Raw genomic sequence first — 21,164 nt, forward strand, 5'->3', positions numbered from 1 at the left:
AGATAGGATTGAAAATTATATGTGTTTCAAATATTGTTTAACCCTTTCAATAACAACTGCTGATTAGATTGGTATTAACTTTATGCAAGAAGTGCTGAGTGCTGATCTCACAGCAACGCTTCTATCAATTATTAGCAATCATATATTCTATTATATTTGCATCTTTAAAGTATCAAATTAAAGGTATGGAACTGCTTTTTGCTTATTCAATGTCAGCTGTTCTCTTACATATGTAAATAGTTAACAGTTTTTATATAGACTAATTTTTAATTTTTTTTTTAAACCTTGAAAGTATTTCATAATTGACCAATTAAAATATAAATTGTACATATAAGATAGACTGAGTGGAAAACCATATTCTTCCTGTGTTGGTAAGTTATACTTTTATTTTTTACTATTTTGTTGTAAATTAGTTTTTATGACAAAATGTACATTTAGGATTTTTGATATAACATGTTCGATTTATTATTAGACTTATCAAAATTGTCTTCTTCATTCCTGGTAAAGTGATAATGGGCTATTTGACTTAGCAAAAATTTTAAAATAAGATTTCAACATATTAGAATGAAAATTTTAATGTTTATTCACGCACAAAAACATGCACAATATCACATGATGTATTTGTTATATACCTTAAACTTATTAACATATATTTATAACCTTTAAAAATTAAAAATTACACTTAAATATTAACATTTTTCACTTAAAAACTGTTATAATTAAAAACTAATTGTTTACAGATTTTCACATAAAGAGGTGTTTACTTAAATATCACTATTTCTAAAATTATAATAAGTTAGAATTTAAAAAGGGGAATAATGTTTGAAGTGGAGTACCAATACATTTTTTAATGTGAACTCAACAACTAGTTTCTTCTACTTATCCCATTTTCTAACACCAACTTTTGGCTACGCACCACTGCTCACCTGCCAGTTTGTTCAGTTCTTGTGATAAACTGCATCGAATTCCTTTATGTATTTTTAAATAAAGTTTTCTGTTAAAACTTATTTGGTGTATTAATCACTAATAATTTTATTTAACCTTGTTCAACCCGGGTTTCACCAACGTAAAATTATAATTGAGTAACACTGGATCCAGTTAAAATTCAGCTCTGCTAGAAACAAAACCTCATCTGTTTCAATGTACGAATACCCAATCCGACCATCCTTAAATCAAATACAGGTAAACTGAGTATGATTAATGATATTGTATTTAAATATTCTGGAAGTGTTTAAAGGATAGAAAGTATAATCTAATAAATTTATAACCATATCAATTGCCATCGTGACTTACTAAAAAATTGTAAAATTGTATAAAGACTATGAATTTCAATGGTAAAGGAGTAACGATGTACCGATTTGTTTTTTAAATAATTTGAATCTGTATTCAACCTTGTTTTATCTATATTGAACAAGAACAAGATTTGTATTGAGGATTGCAAATGGTTATCTGTGAAAGTGGAAGGGGAGAGCTAGCGAACAAAACTGTTTTTATTACGCGTAGGACACTCAAATCTTAAAACGGTTCTTCACAGCTGTTGTTGACTACTTGTGCTTGTGAAGCACTAAATATATGTGACAGTGTTGGTACACAAGACAAATTCTCATACATGTGTAAGATGTTCCAGTGTAAACACGTCTTTATATAGCTTTTTACAGAATTTTATGCAATAACATTAAACTTTATTTCATACCTAAATTACAAATTACGACTTAAATCACAGCAAATTACACAAATAATCAGTTCAAGGTAAATTAAATGTTAAATTCATCCAGTCCTTAATAATAAAAAGTTGTTAGTGTGCTGATTGTTGTTAAGACCTAAAAAGAAGTGTGAATGAGAAGTAAGGCTAGCTCTTAGAAGTTGTGATGCCAAGCAGGTCTGGAATCATGGGTAAGTAAGCACTGTCCTCACCTGGCAGGCTCACAGTAAAGTCTGAGGAGGCATCGGTTGTGGCAGGTTGGCTGACTGTGGACGTCTCAGTGGCCTGTACACTGACAGGGACTGGAACTGAGCCATCAGATACAGCAGTAGCCTGTACACTGTTCACTGCAGGTGTCTCACTTGCCTGAGGAGTATGAGGTTCTCCACGTTCCTCTTTGAAATCCAACAAGGTGACCAGAGGACGGTAGCTTGTGTCCTGCATTGAAGGAAGTTCAAATGCTTTATCGCTCTGGAACATAAAAATATGTAAACTTTATACACAACGTTATTATAATTAATTACCCTTTTAATAAATTATACGTGTTTATGGAATATACCTTTTTAGAAAAAATTCAAGTTAAACAAATCTCAATTTCTTATAGATCTATCAAAGCTAAACATTACATGTATATTACACGCAAGAATTTAATTTCTTAGTTTTATTTACTAAGTTTGCAGTTTAGTTTATTTAATATTTATTCAATGTGTACATTTTAGTCATGTATGATTATTAAGATTGAAAATTTCACACAAAGACTAATTTGATAAAATAATATACATTACATCAAGGAAAACTATACAGCAATTAATTGATTATTGCATTTTTGGTTCCATCTCATTGCACGACTTTTCACTTGTGATGTAAGTGGACATTGAAAAACTAACTACATAAATATCTATTTATTAAGATGAATAATAGTTGTAAACTCACTTACAGAAGAAGTATTTACTATCCTAAAGCACTTATAATTCAGACTTTCATGGGTGCATGTTTATAACTAAATAATATAAAAGGCAATAATAGTACACAATGGCACTTGACATATACTATGAAAAGTTTTAACTCTGTGAAAAGTTGTTTAATGCATTTTAAATTGAAACTAGGTGTTACTCAGGTCTTTGCATACAATTTTCAAAATCAATGTCTAGCTTAATATTAAAAGTTACATCAGGTACATATATTATTTCAGTGTTCATGATTAAGAAGATTAAACGTTGAGTTTGCTTTCTTTCCCAATGAAGAGAATATATATATACGTAGGATTGAGAAGCAAGTTCATACAACATATTAAAGTAATCATTTGTAATAGGCTTTCTTGTTTTTCGGATTACAATCTTATTAGTGTTCATTCATTTAGTGTTGTCCTTTAGCCACTGTAAAAGTGCAACATCACAATGTTATGGCAGCCAACCACTTTCCAGTACCTTATGCGAAAACATTCACAACTTTGTTCATAAAAATGGGTTTGGTAACGATGTTAAATAGTATTTCCAAGAATTTAAATATTTTAAATTCATCACTGGCACAATCTGGAGCAAGTGTTATATAGTAACTTTGTCTTTACAATCTGTGTGACACTACTAAACCAAGTACAATATATTTTCAAAAATTTAGATGTAAACAAATGTTTCAGCTTCTTTGGGGAACTTCAGCTGAAAGTATCAAAAGCTGTTTGATGCCAGTTAAACTTGAATCTTAAAACATAAATATTATCATTATTTTCATCAAATTCTACAGTATAATGGGAAATTTTTCCAATTTTTCTCTTCATACAAACCATACTCGGACTTCAACAATTATTATAAAAATGAATTAACCAAATTGGTTCCGTGATTCTTGAGATTAGCACTTAGCAATTTATTTATATTTATAAGATGAATGTTTCTCATTTGCAAAATCAATGGGACAGTGGATATTTATTAATTTGTATAAGCTTCATAATTTATGCAATTTTGTGATAGTAGGGATATTTAGAGGGAAAGAAATTACATTTCCAGAGTCTATTCACTGCACTCTTAAAAATCTTCAATCTGTTACAGAATTTGCATGGCTGAGCAAGTAGCAAAAACCAACTCAAGTTCCTTAAATAATCTGATATCCGAGCCAACTTAGAATATGGCATGTTGTTATACATGCAAGTTGGACTTTACACTCAAGACATTGTGGAGTAGGTCAACAGTGACTAAATCATTGGTAATATCCTCATGAATTTAGTGCATGAAATCAAGACCCAAATAATGAGGAAGTAATTAAATTTTAAGGAGTTTTTACTTTTATTTATAAACAAATTTTAAACCATCAAATCAATATAATAAATTCAAACTTTATATTTTGTTATAATAATTATCAGATTCTTTTGGCCAATCTCATTTTTCACATCTACATGATGTTAATAACCTGATGTGATCTCTCTTTACATCGTTACAATAAATGTATGGTAAAAAAATGAACTTACTAAACTTAAGCTTAGATCACGAATTTCTCTCAGATTGTAGAATTATGATTTTAGAATAGTTCTATTTTATTGAGTTTCTTATTTATTTCCTGATTAAGGTAATACATTTTGTGATCAATTTGTTTTATCATTTTATTTTTACACAGAATTTGTCAAAACACCATTAAGTTGAACTTATAATCGGCATGGAATTCAGAGAAATGACTTGCTCCATCTGACTTTACATTTAGGTGCTATGTGCTGCTTGCTTATAATAATTTTTAGTGTAATATTTACAACAAAATAATGAAGCTTAAATCACATTTTTTATTTTAATAAATTTAGAAACAAAATAGGGGTGTTTTAAAGTTAGGAAAACTTGCCTGAGCCTTTAAGAAACCCATTATTACTCAAATATATTTAATAGATACTTCATTTGTCAAAACTGTTGCTAAATCTGAATCAAAACAATATGTGTGCAAATCTTTAAATGTAGCTACGTATTAACCCTGGAACTGGCAAACGCCCGATATCGGGCGTTTTAGTCGCATCCTAGATGGCAGCGCCCGATATCGGGCATTTTAATACGTCTGTTATTTCTCAATATTACGTACTTACAACACGATCAAAGAGTATCTGTATTGATACCAATCGAAAGAGGAAGGTTCAATTTATGTAAATAATACACTAATAAATAATTTTATCGTTTCGTTACAAGTCCATACGTTTTATAATCTCTGAACTGTTTGTTTACATTCTCCCGCGTACCACGCTAGTTGCGCGCGCAGTGATGAGTCAACTGGTTCATTCGGCTATTGTTATTTCATCAGCTGTATGGTGTTCTGTCTGGTTTATTGTTTGTTTGAGTTCGTTGTAATGATGGTTGTGTATATTACACAATAATAGTAATTTTTTGTGTGTTTACGTAATGGATCGTAATTTCCGCGATCGTTCAAGTGGCATTCGAGAACTAGTTGTACATTGATACCAATCTAAAGAGGAAGGTTCAATTTATGTAAATAATACACTAATAAATAATTTTATCGTTTCGTTACACGTCCATACGTTTTATAATCTCTAAACTGTTTGTTTACATTCTCCCGTGTACCGCTCTAGTTGCACGCGCAGCGGTGAGTCATCTGGTTCATTCGGCTATTGTTATTTCATCAGCTGTATGGTGTTTTGTCTGGTTTATTATTTGTTTGAGGTCGTTGTAATGATGGTTGTGTATATGACACAATAATAGTAAATTTTTTGTGCGTGTTTACGTAATGGATCGTAATTTCCGCGATCATTCAAGTGACATTCGAGAACTAGTTGTACATGAAATAAGCAATGATGAGGATTCCGATTTAGACATTCAATCAGAACATAATTAAAAAAATATATAATAAAAAAAAGAAAACTAATATAAACTAATAGTTACCGTACAAATTGTAGAAATCCAAGTGAGCTTTGAAGTTCTTACTTTTGTTGGTAAGTAGCACTTTCGAATGTCAGTGTATGAATGTTGTATCGTTTACCACATGTAAAAATAAATTCCTTATAAACTATGTGTTGTTTTATTTTTACTCAGAATTAAATGCTCTTCCTTTTTTATATTTTGGATTTTGCGTATCACTAACAACAACAACTTTACAAATCAAAAACTTTGAAGTAACTTTTCTTTTTTCTAAATAAATATTTTTTCCTGAAGAGGTAGAGTAAGGGTAATTTTTTTGTTTTAATTATATTATGTGAAAAATGTTCCTTGAACAATGCTGAATAAAGAAATATATAATATGACATAGGTACTTTATAGTAAACATGTAATAATAAAATAAATATAAGGCAATGTATGAAGTACTAAAAATACTCTGCCACTGAGAGAAATATGACCGCCAGTTCCAGGGTTAAGAAACTATGATGTCATTATTATATTTGGATTGTACAAACTAGAGCTATATACTGTGGTCAACATATTAAAAAAATAACCCCTGTTTGAAATATTGCAAATAAATAATGGTCTATCAATATATGTACACACATAATATTATCTTACAAGTATGTGATTAGAATTAACTAGCTGTAATCTGTTTCATCTGTCTGTTATATTATGATTATTTCATAAAGTGTTATTATAATAGTGTAATAATAAGCAACTGATGTACATGAGAAGGTGATGAAGGAGCAGGCCCAGAGGGAGGGTGTACTGTCACAGTGAGGGGTGGATGGTGAATTATGACTGGATGTGGCATCCCTGCCACAGGTATCACTTCCACTGGACCAATTCCCTGAAAGAAAAAATATTTTTAATGTAATGTGTATATTTAAGCTGTTGTATTATACACTTAACTTGAGTGTTTCAAATTAAGAGAATTGATGGGAGTCAAGGCCTTATATTTATAATACATGAACTTTAGCCCCATGATATAAGTGAACCCTCAGCTATGCAGCCCGCAGCTGACACATGTCCCCTTAATATGTCCACTTTGTCAACCAACCAGATGATTGAATTTGAAGTTTCCAGTGTTGCTAAATTGCAGAAACAAGAAGTTACAGAAACAAAGAAATAGAACTTTCACTGAGTCTATTTTCAAAAAAAAATACTTAATTAACACACCATACAATATCTACACTACCTAAATAGTTCTTATTACCACTTCTCTACAAAGCATGCAAGGAACATCGATATAAACAATATGGATTGCTTGTGCCACTGCTAGAGCAATGTATCAACGCGGTCCACTTCCCCCATCTTACCACTCAACGAGCATGTGCCTTGCCTGGTGTAACGTTACACACTGATCACTCTTCCTGATTCACGCTTCTCTGACACGCATTGGTTTGTTTACATCCATAATAAGCTGCTTGCAATGATTTTGGAGGTTAAATAAAATGGTATACACAACTAGAAGCAAGGGTAACAATAGTAATACTAGACAATTTTAAAAACAAGTTTATTGGTTATGTAAGTTCGGAAAATGACTTAAAACTCAATGAACATGAAATTGAATAAAACTGAAGATTTTCATATAGTGTCACTAAGACAAAACTTTAAATGCACAGTTTGTTATTTTATATTGACAAATAGCATCTGAGTCTCTCTAAATAAATCAATAAATGTCTATTACCAAATTGTATGGATCAGGCATATGAATGCCAGATCCATACATAAGTTACTTTTGAAGTACATAATGTTACTTTTGATGGTACCGCTATAAATATAACTGCAGTAAACAAACTTGTAAGCTTCCCGATAGACTATTTGTTTGGTTTGAAAGTAATCTGTGTAAATGTAAAAGTCTGTGTTACTGTCTATCTTTGTCAAATACTTAAATTGGCTTGCAATAAGTGTACTATAAAATCAGTAGATGGTATTGTTAATTTTAAATATATTGAAAGACTAAATATCATGCAGAAAGAACAAGGATTAAAGTTCATCAACAAACTTGGTAGAAAACCTATTTTTTTATCACAATACCAAATCAATGTAAAGCTTGCTGCGCAAACCTAAAGAGCCGGTGTTGCTGATACAACTGAGTTTCTGTTATCCACACAGAACTTGGAATTCATAAAGCAAAACCCAATGTTAAATTTATTAGTGTCATAGATAGATTGTTCCAATTCTTCAATAGCAGAGAGACCCACATGGAAAATACCTAAAACAGTGGCACAAGAAAAACAATAAAAACCATGATAATGAAATGTTAGAAGATTGAATATGCTAAATTCTGCTACACACCAGAAAAACCATTGCGCTTGTTTTATGACAAACATATGCTCAATAAGTATGTTAGCAAAAAAGCTGTTAGATATAATCTACAGTTTAAATAGTTTAGTTTAAACATATAAGATTTCTCAAGACCATTTGGAATTGTTGTTTCCATGCAAAACATCTCAGGAAGGACATAATAACAAACAAAATTTTTAAACTGGCCTTGGTAGTCTAAGAGCCCGCGACGCCCTTATACTCCAAACGTTTGTTTGAATACATAGTAGTGTGAACGGTTATGCGTGTAATAATATTAGCCTATATATACAGCTGATGCGCAGTAAAAGATCGCCGTAGACATTACGTACTATCTCACTCACACCCGCTTGTATGTATATCTCTCGCGCTCGCACCTAGAGTAACTTTTGAGGTGCCTGGCTGCATGAAGGAACCATAGAAAGTGTCTGGGAACTGAGAAAACATCTTTTTATAGTTCCCCTAATAACATATATAAATTTCAGGTTTTATAATATGACGAAAGTACTATTTTTATTAATCGTACTTTAGGGGTGCCTGGCAGGGGGTTGGAACTATACTAAGTGTCCGGCATCGCACATGCAGCTTTCTATCGTTGTTTAATGTTGAAATGTATAAAAACTGAGCTTTACACTATTACAAATTTAAACTGTGATTTCACTCACCTTTACTACCTGTTACCTGTCGAAGCCACCGTGACCCAGGCTCCATTCTCGAGGTACGTTTATACCTGTATAGTATTCGTATACTGACAAGTTGTCAGCTTTTATGAAATAACGAATGCCTGGGCGTCGTGGGCTCTTGCTCTATGAGAAATCTTATGTTCAGGAAAAGTGTGAAATCTATGGAAAAAGCTTATTGTTTAAGTTGAGACTGTACAATACAAAATGCAATATTGAATTTTGCTGAAATAGAAGAATGTACGACACACAAACAACTAGTTGTATTAGCATGTAGAGAATAAGTAGGCAAAGATTTCAAAAACCATTTATTGAATGTTCAATTAGGAGAGAATACTTACAAAAATTTTGTGAAGATAAACAAAAATTATACCAAATATGTTGTGTAAAATTATACGTTTTGGTTTAGCAAAAGAAAAGACTTTGTCACTATGAAAGTGTATACTTGGCATTCGTCAAAAAGTTAAACGAAATAGATCTATTCAGCAATGTTTATTTGGTTTGTTGCACCTACAGTACATGTACGTATAACCCTTATATTTCTTAGTACATATGATTTAAAATTTCTTACCTGTATAGTATCTAATCTAATTGATGAATTCACTATTGGCACCTACAATTTAAACTTCAAATGAAAATACGAATTTATTAAATTTGAATATGAAGATAAATGCATTTTTATGACCAATGGATACTTTTGATAAACCTCTCAGGCTGTGTTTAATGTATAAAGACAAATTAAAATTCAGAAAGTTTTAATTACCTTAAATATAGTTGTTTCCATAAATTATTACTAAATAAAATTAATACAGCATTACACTTAGTGAATTGCCTGTAAAAAGTAAATTAAACTGCTTTCATAGATAATCTAAAAACTGTTTGAAATATAAGGATCGTAAGAAGATATAATAAGGATTATGAACACCAAAATAGAATACATTCTAGCAAATATACAAGATTACAGAAAAGTTTTAAAGCGGCAGGATAACTTTGTCGCTTAGAGCAGCCAGGGCATTTTGCCCATACTGTGGTAGGAGTGATTAGTGACGCCGGACTGTTACAGTCTTACCTCGCATCTCTGCTTATATCAATCCCATATTGTTTATATCAATGGCAAGGAAAGGAGGAAATTAAATATGGAAATTATCTTGTATCTAAGTTAGGTGGCTCTTTGGATTTAGCTACCCACTGGATAACTCCCTTCTCCTCAGTTGGGAATTTGTCTGATTGAATGGGACTTTTATAACTTTGATTATAAAACAGTCGTTGAAGGACAACTGCGAATGTCTAAATGTGGAGTGACAGATTTGTTTTTGTATCTGTTCCTTACGTCTTGTCAGTGGCCATTCAAGTGACTCGTAGAAATAGTAAATCTTAAATATCACAAGTGATAGAGAACATAAATTACATAAACCATAACTTAGCACTATATACATAATACCAAATTCAGCCAAAATTTCCAAATGCCGTGCAGGAGGGGGTAAATGTGTAAAATAAGTAACATGTCAGAGTGAAATAAATTTAAAACCGAAAAGTCAATCAGTATTGCCATGACACTTATGCTTATCAAAAATGAAAAAATGAAAAATGAAATGCTCAACTTCTTCAGTTAAGCAAGGTATGCTTATGCCACGTACAGTCTGTTCAATAAGTATTGGGACTGGTTTGCTGTATCCTCAATGGAGCAGTGGAGAGGTTCCAACCTGTCGTCCTTGTTAAAAAGGTTCCTCACCACTCAGGTGCACTTTAATTCAGTCGACTGCGGGTATGTGTTGAGACAGAAGGTGGATATTTTAGGTGTGATTTTTTATGGTGTCTTTGCGACAGCATGGAGCAGACCGCTGAGCAACGCTACGCTGTGAAGTTTTATTTTAAACTCAGGAAATCCGTGTCCGAAAATTTTGAAGTCATTAAACAGGCTTATGGGGATGATGCCTTAAGCCGCACACGAGTTTTTGAGTGGCAAAAAACGTTTAAGGAATGCTGGGAGCTCATTGAAGACAATCACCGTGTCGGACACCCTACAACCACTTGAACCGATGTGTACTACTGGAACAACCATAAATGTTGTATTTTATGTGCAAGTACTGACACCTGCAAAATTGTGAAACTATTGCGAAGAATTGGGAACTTCACCATGACAATGCACTGTTCCACAGTGCAATTGTTGTGCAGCAGCTGCTGGTGAAATTCGGTGTGGCAATGTTGCCTCACCCCTCCCCCCCTACAGATGCTTTTATTACAAATACCAGCATTAAGAAATTACTTACAGAGGTCCAAAGATGCAATGTTTACTTAAAAAAAACTGTCTAGAGTTTTTTGTTTCACCACACTGCAGCGTTTGTGGGCAGCCATGTCTCTCCACCGCCGAAGGAATAACGTGTCTGCCGCTGTCGCCTCTGCTTGCTGCTCTACGTAGCGCAGGGCCGCATCCAGTGCCGCGTAGCCGTCGCTGTGAGTCATTGCCGGGTCTGTCTCCTGCACACACTTTCTTCTTCCTCACTCCCGTCAGCTGTCATGTCTGTGACCATCTCAACTATGGTGTCGTCTGTTGTCTCTAACTGTTCGTCCCTACTCATCCACTCTCCAATATCAGTTTGATTTGTCCCATTGCAACCAGGAAGTCTGTTTATTAAATTTATTAACGGTAGATCGTCATCTTCATCATCATTTTCAATTTTTTACACCCAGATTTTCTTCCATGATTTCTAGATTGTTTCTGGTTTAATTTCGCTCCAAGCTTCAGCGATCCAATAAATCATATCCTTGATTGTGACTTTTTTCAGGAAATCTTTTATGGTTGCCTCTCCTTCAATTGTTTGAAACATTGATTGCAACAAACGGCGTCTGTACTTTTTTTTCAAAGTTTCAAGTACGCCTTGGTCCATAGGCTGAATGAGGCTGGTCACGTTCGGTGGCAAAAACATTGTGCGTATGCCATCGCATTACAGTTCCCCTTCATCTGGGTGTGATCCTGCGTTATCAAGTGTTAAGATGGCTTTAGAGGGTAGGTTGCTTTTCTTCAAAAACTTTTTGGTTTCAGGAACAAATTCACTAAAAAACCAGTTTTTTAAAATTTGTTTGTCCATCCATGCATTTTTTTGGTTTGTATAAGTTGCTGGAAGCGTTGAAATAGACATGTTTTTAAACGCACGAGGCTTAGCAGACTTGCCAATGACAGTTAGTTTTAATTTATGGCTTCCCGACGCGTTTGAAGCGGCTAGCACAGTCAGTCTCTCTTTACTTTTTTGTGACCCGGAGCAGCTTTTTCCTCTTTTGATGGCAAAGTTTTAAAATTCAAACCAGTTTCATCACAGTTGTAAATCTGATTAGGTGTTAAATTTTCACTTTTAATAAGATTTTTTAACTTTTCACAGAACTGAACAACTGCCTCGGAATCCGCCGTAAGTTTCTCCCCACAACTTTCTAACTGCCTCATGCCATAACATTTTTTCCAACGGTCAAGCCATCCTACACTTGCCGTAAAATCTTCCTCACCTTCATTGATTTCATTGCGAAAGTACAATGCCTTTTCCTGTAAAATAGGTCCGGAAATAGGACAACCGATCGTAATCTAGAACAACCGTACCACAGTCGAACGTGATGAGCAACGGACTGATTTATTTCTAAACAATACGGGCGCGATGTTCTGTGGCCTTGACAATAGGGTGGGGGTGGGGCACTGCAAATGAAGTGGCACTGATGAGTCAGGCTGCCGGCTTCTCCAAGTAGCCTAGCACTCAGTTTACAGACATGCGCTCGAGTGTGTTGTACAAATATGTCAATATCACATTTTATTTTTTTGCATGTGTTGGCTCGGATTTAACGGAACCTCGGACTATCGAGACTCGAACTATCGGGACTCTACTGTAATTGTAATGATACTTGCAATAAAGTTTGATTTTTGGAACCAGTCCCGATACTTATTGAACAGATCCTGTATAAAAAACAGGCTTTGCTAAAGTTGCGTGCAAAATTCCAAGTCTATATCTCATTTCATTCTTGAGGTACTGAGGAAAGACAAGACAGGCAATCATCAAAAAATAAATCTTTACATCCTTTAGAAAAGTAGATTTCACATGTGGCTGTCAACTCTAAATGACAAACTGAAGATGCATATTAGTTTATATGTTTAATTTCCACAGTACTTACGAGGCAATAAATCTCAATGTTTGCATGTTCATATCGTAACACTTTCAAACATTTAGAAATTCCATAATCTTAATCCTTACAAGACAAAAATTGCTATATGCATATATATTTCTTTGTAAATGCTCAGACTTGATTTAGTTAGAACTAATCAGAAATTGAGTATGTTTATCTGAAAACATATTCACTTATAATGGTTCAATTCTATATTTCTATAACTTTAACCCTTTGACTAGTAATCCTGAAATGAATTTGGGAGTGCCCTACGTGCCACCTGCGGTTATCCTGATAGCTGTGCAGGAAGCGCTATGGTGCTAAACAGTTTTCACAATAATGTTTCATGATGAATAATCTCTCACCTGAATATGAATGCGATCTAGCGGAATAAATAAGAAACATTTTCAAGTGGTTTTTGTCGTTTCCACTAGATTGCAGTTGCTCTTTTATTTACTTCTTTCACACCCAATTTGCGGTATTCAGGCTATATGATGGGAGTCCAATTAATTGTTCTAAGTACTTAGCTGATTCTATTTCTGTTTGTTTATTGAATACAGGTTTGTAACTTCACTTTTATGTTACTGGTTACCTTGATTGTAAACATTTCATTGTATTTACCGTTAGTAGTTAAACGTGGGTGTTTGCATAATTATTGATGTGGCTGTATATTATATGGGATTACATAAAATGACATGAGAAAGACTTAAAACAAACTTTTGCTAAGATGCTCCCCTAAGACTCACTGCTCGGCATTTTTCCACCACCATCCCTACTACAGATAAGAAGGGCAAGCCGAAGAGAGCATGCCACTATAGTGCAGATAGACCAGTGTCAGCAAGCAGCAGCACCGGACACGACATGGATGTGCTGAGATTGCGACGTTCTACTTTGTGTATCTGACTGTTTTCACGCATTTCATACCATCAAAGATTTCTGAGGAGACTTGTATACTATTACTAACTTGTACCTAACCTGTACCTTAGTATGTTTATGAGAAATACTGAATATTTTTCTTATTTTCCATATTTTGTAATTATAATAGCTTTTGTGCATAATTAGATTACTTTCTGTATAAATACAAAACAGAGCATTAAAAAGGTTTTCATTGAGTATTTTTCATAACAAATTTACTACAGTACACCCAAATCACCTAATAAAAACTAAATTTAAAATAAAAAACATAACTCACTTTTTAGGGCACTCTTACTGAGAAAAAAGCCCACCAGTCAAGAGGATAAACAGCCACAATCTAGAAACCTTAAGAATTATCAACAAATAAATACAAATAAACATGTTGCTGATGTGAGATAAAATGAAAAACTGAGATAACATTTTTGTCGAAATGTGAATGACTTGTTATCTTAAAACGTTTTATTGGTTAAGATTGGCTAACAAACTCATCCATGCTACATACAAATATTGTGTCTGTACCACTTTTAGTCTGAATCTATTACTAACTATAGCAATTACCGTGTTCACAATTATTCTCGCAACGTTGTAAACTACTTTAAACTTTGTAAGCGCTCTAATTGAAAATCTTATGAGAAGTAAAAAAATACGTAAGAATGAACACTATTGTTAATGACCTGATAATTACAAAACAATTTTCATGTTTTGTACTATAATGAATAAAAACTTATATGTAACCTTTAACAAACTTTGAATGGCTGCCATCTTGAAACCTTAAGAAATATAAAAAAGAGAGAATAAAAACTGTAAATAATTTTCTAACGTATTAAAAAAAACATCACTTTGGTTCTATGTTGGGAATTAGTTAAGTTAAAACATTATTTGCTTGAATTCAAATGGCTGCCATCTTGAAACTTTTTATTGATTAAGATCAGCTAACGAACTTATCTATTCTATGAGCAACTGCTGCCTTTCTTCTACCAAGTTTAGTCTGGATATTTAAAAAAATTATGGCTGTTATCGTCTTCATAAGCTTATGTTATATTGCATAAGTCCATGCATACATACAGATGAGTAAAGTGATCTGCAGGGGAGAGACGGAGGGTGGGCCCTGATAGGAGGATGGGGGGCACAGACGTCCTTTCCAAGAACAATGGGCTTTCTCTTAAAGCCTACTTCTTTGGTACTTCCCATGACCCATTTTTAAATGAACTTCGTAAAAGGTATTAACTTTGGAGGAAAAAAGGAGTAGTTTAAAAGATCTTAGATTTAAGTAGAAAAAACAACAAATAATAAAAAAGTTTTAATATAAAAACCAGAAATACATGACAGAAGAATTGCTTATCTTTTTACATAAATTAAGAAAAATTAAATTAATTAAGTGGAATTAATCATTTTTGGATCGAAAGCCAATCTATTATCTATATAGACAAAGTATACATTCATTCCACCAACCTTAAAACCCAATCATGGTCTGCCAGAGTCAAATACAGAAGTACGTGTTCAAAAAAACCTGGAGGGGAAAATTATCTGTTTCTCATTAGAAACAAATCAAACAATGGAAGGCAACCAAACTTTCAGGGGATTACCACAGCAATGTCAATACAGAAATGGTTATTGAATAGGATAAAATGAGTAACTAAGAAACTCTTACCTAATTTAGAACCTAGAAGTGTAATTGTAATAAACAATGCCTCATATCATACTTATCAAGTAAAAAAAGCATCAACTTCAAAAAACAAAATACAAGACCTTAAAGATAGGCTTGAAAAATATAACATCCCTTATAATGATAATAAGTTTGTCCCAGAACTTTACAGATTAGTGTCCTTAGATAAACTTATATTATACCACTACTGATTTGACAACACTATAGAAAAAGATGGCTACACTATTTTAGGAAAGAAGGCCATATCAATGATCTTGTGTAATCGTTTGCCATATACCTGGGTGGTAGCTCGGACTCAGTAGACAGCGACTCTGACGGTGAAGACATGAGTGGGATCAAGGAACTTCAATATCGAATCACAATTGGAATACGAAGTGTAGCTATTAAATAACGATACTGATGTTGTAAAAAATTTAATTTAAATTTTATACATATTCACTTATTGTCACCTTCAATATATACTCCTTCTCTATACCTAAAACATTCCATGCGAATTTTCCATTGTTGGAAACAGTGCTGGAAGTCATCTTCTATCACACACACGAGCTTTCTCCTTTACAGCTTCCACAGACTAAAATCTTGTCCCTTTTAATGCAGATTTATCCTTAGGAAACAGGTAGAAGGTTACATAGTACAAAATTGGTAAAATAAGGTGGATGTTCTAACGCCGGAATGCTGTACTTGGCTAAGAACCTCTTGACAGATCACGCGGAATGAGATGGCACATTGTCTTAGAGCAGAGAGAACCCATGATTTGTCCTTCTACATGTCTGGGTGTTTTTCCTTACTCTTTGACGTAGTTTATAAAGTACCTCAAGGTAGTAATATTGATTAATTATTTGACCTTAAAGAACCCAGTGAAGGTACACAATCCCATGTGTATTAAAAAAGAACAATCATCATTGCTTTAAATTTTGACTTGCTCATTCGAGCTTTTTAAGCTCTCGGTGAAGTTGGGCTCTTCTAGTACATGGATTGGCACTTCGTTTACGGGTCATAAGTAAAGAGCACATTACATGACATGTCATTTCCAAAAAAATTTGAGTAATTTTCAATCGTGTACAAAATGTTAGTAAAAATTTTTTTGCAAGCTTCTTGTTGTTAAATGTTACAATTTTAGGCACCATTTTATCACACCCATGTTAAAATTATCATATAAAATTTGCCAAATACTTAATCAATGGTCAAACTGAATCAAATTATCAACTTTTTTGCCATTTTCATTGGTTTTTGACATTGAAGGGCGATCTGGCCGCGAATCATTTCAATGTCTTCTTTGCCATCTTTAGAACAATTAAACCAAACACAAACAAAAACATTCCCCCCACGATAAAAATTCACTGCTAAACACTTCTTTCAGAAAATTATAAATTTCAGTAGCAGTTTTTCCAAGTTTAAAGTGAAATTTCATAACAATTTTTGTTGCTCTACTAATTCACTGGTATACATAATAATCGTTTTATCCCTCAAAACAAACAGTAACGCTAATGTAGGCTCTGACTAAATAGTCTTGTCTACAGAAGCGAGACTAGCTGCATACTAAAGACATAAGTTCACACTAAATAGTTGTTGGTTAATGGCAGTTGACACATGCCTCCTTGATCCGCTGCAGCGTCAGTCTCATTATTTAATAGCCACACCTCGTATAAGTTTCTGCATTGGTTTAAATGGAATATTTTTATTTGAACGTATTTCACGATTCTGCAGTTTATAACCACTATAGATTATAATTTATTTATTTGTACATTATGATACCTAATTTATAGTGTTAGCATAGTAAACATTGTTAGGAGAAAACATTAGGATAAAACACAATATTACTAATAATAGTATGTTTAGATCACAAGTAATGAAAACTAAAATAATGTGATCTGCTAGTTTACTTCTTTTAATTGAATCATAGAATGATAACGTTTAGGGGAAGTTAATTTTTCATGCCTCAGCGGCGTACAAAGATTGCTTAGCCCATCTAAACATATATATACTTGTATCATAAATTTTAGGATTATGGATTCTGGTATTCATGATTGGAGAAAATGCAAAAAGTCTCTGTTTTAGGTATGATTTCTATTAAATCTACCCAAAACATTTAAAACATTGGATTTCAGTTGTGTCATTGTTCAATATGTAAGCTGGTTTATGTTTATAACTAAAAAAATAATGGAAAAGAAAAACAACGATATTTTAATGGTAGATAAGAAGAAAAGTTTCCAAACTGATTTTCTAAATTAAACTACCTGAGCAAAACGTTGATCTTCAGGAGACAAGAACTGAGCTTGATTGGGGAATGGGAACGGTATTGAAATTGGTTGTGGTGATCCTTGCAGAGTCCTGTTTCTCCGCTCATCGTGCATTACTTGTAATTGCAGTGGGTTGATGAGAGTTGGACTGCATTGTCGAACCAAACCTGTTGTAATTAAAGTGACTGTTCAATATTAAATTACAACCAGAGAAACAGTAAAATAATATTTTCATGAAATTAGCTGATTTCAGTATTTTATTTATACAAAATTAAGTAAGTGAGGACATTTAATTACGTTTATATATTTATGATTCCTTTAATTTACCAAAATAACCTAAATTTAATTTCATAATGGTTATTTTTTATTAATTAAAGTTGAAATGGCAGCTAATAGCAATAAATGATCTTTTTTAAATGCTCTTTACATGCCAGTCACTAATTAGTCAATTTAAACTGTTTCAAATGACTGAAGGTCTGAATAATAATAAACAAACAAAATAAAAATCCCAGCACATCCAAATAATTAAATTGAGTCTATATTGATCATAAAATTTCTTATGACTTTTCAAACAGTTTTCCTGACAGGGTAGTTGTAGAAGGTGAGCTAAAGATTTTGTAATTAATGAACAAGACCTTCAATTAGTAACATACCCAGGCCTACACTCTCCCAGCTTATATGCTAGCTGTGCACAAAGATATAAAATAAAAATGTGTAGAAAGTTTTAGTAAGTGATTCTTTTACATGCTAATGCAAGATGATTTATATAATATACTAAAACAAGGTAAATTGGTTAAGAGATAGATAGCAAACTTATTATTCCTCATATAAAATCTCAAATGTTAACAGTATTACTTTTATTTTTATAATATAATGTATCCATATAAAAAACTAAATAAAAGTGTCCAAAATTAAAAATCCTTTACTAAGGATTTAATTTTGAAATTGTATACCAAATAAATTTAAAATTAATAATAATAGTTCTATTTTTTTATAAAGGTTGTAAAACACCAGAAACCTGCCCGAGATTCCGCACACAACCAGGCAAAAACTTTTCTTAGTACAATAAAAACAATTATTTGCTTATTTTAGCGTTCAAACAGTTACTGTTTAAAAAAACTTACTTGTAACACGTTCTGCATCTTTGTAATTGGTATAGAGTATATCAACATCATTGAGAACAACTTTCATGTCAGGCCTGTCCTTTGGTCGCGTTACAACGCAGCTGCGGCCCACAGTAAGTAGCCCTGCTGCTGACGAACAATAGTCTAGTCCCGCTTGGGGGTCTGCTAGACTGCACAACTCTCCTGAGTATGATACTATGTGGTCCTTCTGTAACAGTCCCACCCAGAACTTACTTATATTTATGTACAAAATGTTTTTAGTTTTAAAATAAAAGAGAACCCTTACCACATTGAATAACTAAAAAAATCTATAAAAGTATATTTCAAAGGTCCTTCTTAGGACTTAAGCATCCATTTGGTATACTAGTTAACACCCATTAGCAATTCAATGGTACCATGATAATAATTAATAAATTAATTATATTACTTACTTTTTAAACAACTTAACTACATTATGGTTGTCCTGTATGGTTCTAGTAATGTGGCATTTAATGAAGCTATTAAAGAATATTGAATCCCTTTTGGACTGTGTGTCTAGTACTTGTTCTAAAGTAGTTGTAGTTATTCCAGGGGCTTGTTTTTATGACGACGTGGATAGTGACCAAGGGGTTTCCAAGCTGAGTATAGTGTTCCATAGTGTAGCTGACTTCATAGATTTAAATATTTTTCACCTTGAACTTCAATCAATTAAAAATAAGTTAGACATGCTAAACATTTAGTTAAGAGAAATTAGTATACCTATAGATATAATTATAATTAATGTACATTGGCTTATTGAAGAAGAGTCTAAGTTATACTCTTTCCAATATTTTCTGTAAGAAACCTGTATTAAGAGGAGATAGTAGTATACAGGTGAGGCAGACCAATGAAAGTCACACCTTGCTATTTGAAGTTTCTAGGTTTTATGAGTTTGAATTATCCTAAATTTGAACTCTTTTTAGAAGGCGCACTTCTTTGGTAACCTTGGATAACAATTTGGATTTGTTAAAACTTTTAACGAGGTAACAGTAAAAAAAACTGTAAAACTTTGACATTTTGGACCACCCTCTGTACACAAGAAGCAAAATAACTTAAACATTTTTTTAATGATCAGTGAATAGAGAGACCTTTAAAATGAAGTATGGCTTGACCTAGATTTACATTTAAAAATCTATTAAAAAAGGTTCCCTCTCCCAAAAAAGGTGGCATTTTGGGTGTTTAGATTATTTTCCCGATTTCTGGTCGAAATTGGGGGTTTTCATAAACATAGAGAGGTTAGATTCCTGGGTTCAGCTGCTGTACATTGCAGATGGGTAGTCTGCTTCACCCTACACATGCTAAGATAGGCACTGATTTTCAAGTAGTTAATATGGAACAGTTTTACACTTGTCTTTAAAACCTTGGAAATTTTAATAAAAAAAGCTAATTTCCTAATTTCAAACATTTACCGCACACCTAATTCTGGTGTTAAAGATTTGTTCAGCCTTCTAGACAGATTAAAATATTGTTCATACATAATATATAAAGGAAGTATAGTTTTATTAGGAAATTTCAATATAAAAATTACTACAAATTAATTTGAAACTGAAAATCTTTTTAACTTATTGTGAACCTATAATATATATATATATATATTATAGGTTCACAATAAGTTAAAAAGATTTTCAGTTTCAAATTAATTTGTAGTAATTTTTATATTGAAATTTCCTAATAAAACTATACTTCCTTTATATATTATGTATGAACAATATTTTAATCTGTCTAGAATATATTGTTTGAATTTAGAAAAAACAAGAGAAGAGGCTTGTTTAAATAAAACTGCTACTGGCTTAGCTAAAGAGAAGTGCAAATGTAGAGTGTTAGAACACCATTTGTCTGACCATGCTGGTGTTTTGGCTAGCTTGTAAAAGACACTTTGGCGGACACATTTTCTAAAAAAACAAGTAGTATATTATAAAAAAAAAAATTGATTTTTGATGCCTATTAACATAGAAGATGACATATTCAGTTATAGATTGGGTTAAACTTAAGTTTTACTCTCAATTTGAAGAGGCATTTTTGTGGACAAATAAATATGGAGAACCCTATGTTTTGAAGGAAATTAAAATCAATAGTTCTAAAAGGACAAATATTCAGTGGTTTACAGCCAAACTTAAGAATTTTATAAATTGTTTTGGTTTGTTATGATAATCTCACAAAAAGTAAAGGTATAGGAAAATTCTCAAGGAGTGGTAGTAAAATCTGTATACCAAGGAGGAAAAAACAGTAGAAGGCCTTGATCAAAGACAAAAATGTTTAGCAAATGAAAATTACACATTCTAGTAACAAATGCAAAGCAGCATTTGGAATATTATTTAAAAAGAAATAGTCGCAAAACAAAAGTTTCCAAAAAAACTCCTATTAGTTTAAATGTTTTTAATAACTACTTCATTAACATACTTCTTGACCCAAATAAAACACAAATATCTACTGACTAATTATTTTCTCATTTTAGTGAATAATTATGTTGGCTGTATTCCTAGTAAGCAGAGAATAGTTTTATTGGAGA

The 21,164-nt window shown here is 32.6% G+C and overlaps 1 protein-coding gene across 2 annotated transcripts in view; it reads right to left on the bottom strand.

The window, feature by feature from the left end:
* Nucleotides 1-559: 559 nt before the first annotated feature.
* Nucleotides 560-21,164, bottom strand: part of LOC124360702 (serine/threonine-protein kinase pelle-like) — a 76,528-nt gene continuing 55,923 nt past the window's right edge. For both annotated transcript variants that reach the window (XM_046814532.1, XM_046814533.1), the window contains 4 exons: nucleotides 18,638-18,845; nucleotides 17,511-17,680; nucleotides 6,290-6,412; nucleotides 560-2,173 (listed from right to left, as the gene is read on the bottom strand). In XM_046814532.1, the coding sequence (XP_046670488.1) occupies nucleotides 1,850-2,173; nucleotides 6,290-6,412; nucleotides 17,511-17,680; nucleotides 18,638-18,845 (825 nt within the window). In that variant the 3' untranslated portion in view covers nucleotides 560-1,849. The remainder of the gene's footprint in view (nucleotides 2,174-6,289; nucleotides 6,413-17,510; nucleotides 17,681-18,637; nucleotides 18,846-21,164) is intronic.

Source organism: Homalodisca vitripennis, chromosome 4 (assembly GCF_021130785.1).
Source record: "Homalodisca vitripennis isolate AUS2020 chromosome 4, UT_GWSS_2.1, whole genome shotgun sequence".
NCBI lineage: Eukaryota > Metazoa > Arthropoda > Insecta > Hemiptera > Cicadellidae > Homalodisca > Homalodisca vitripennis.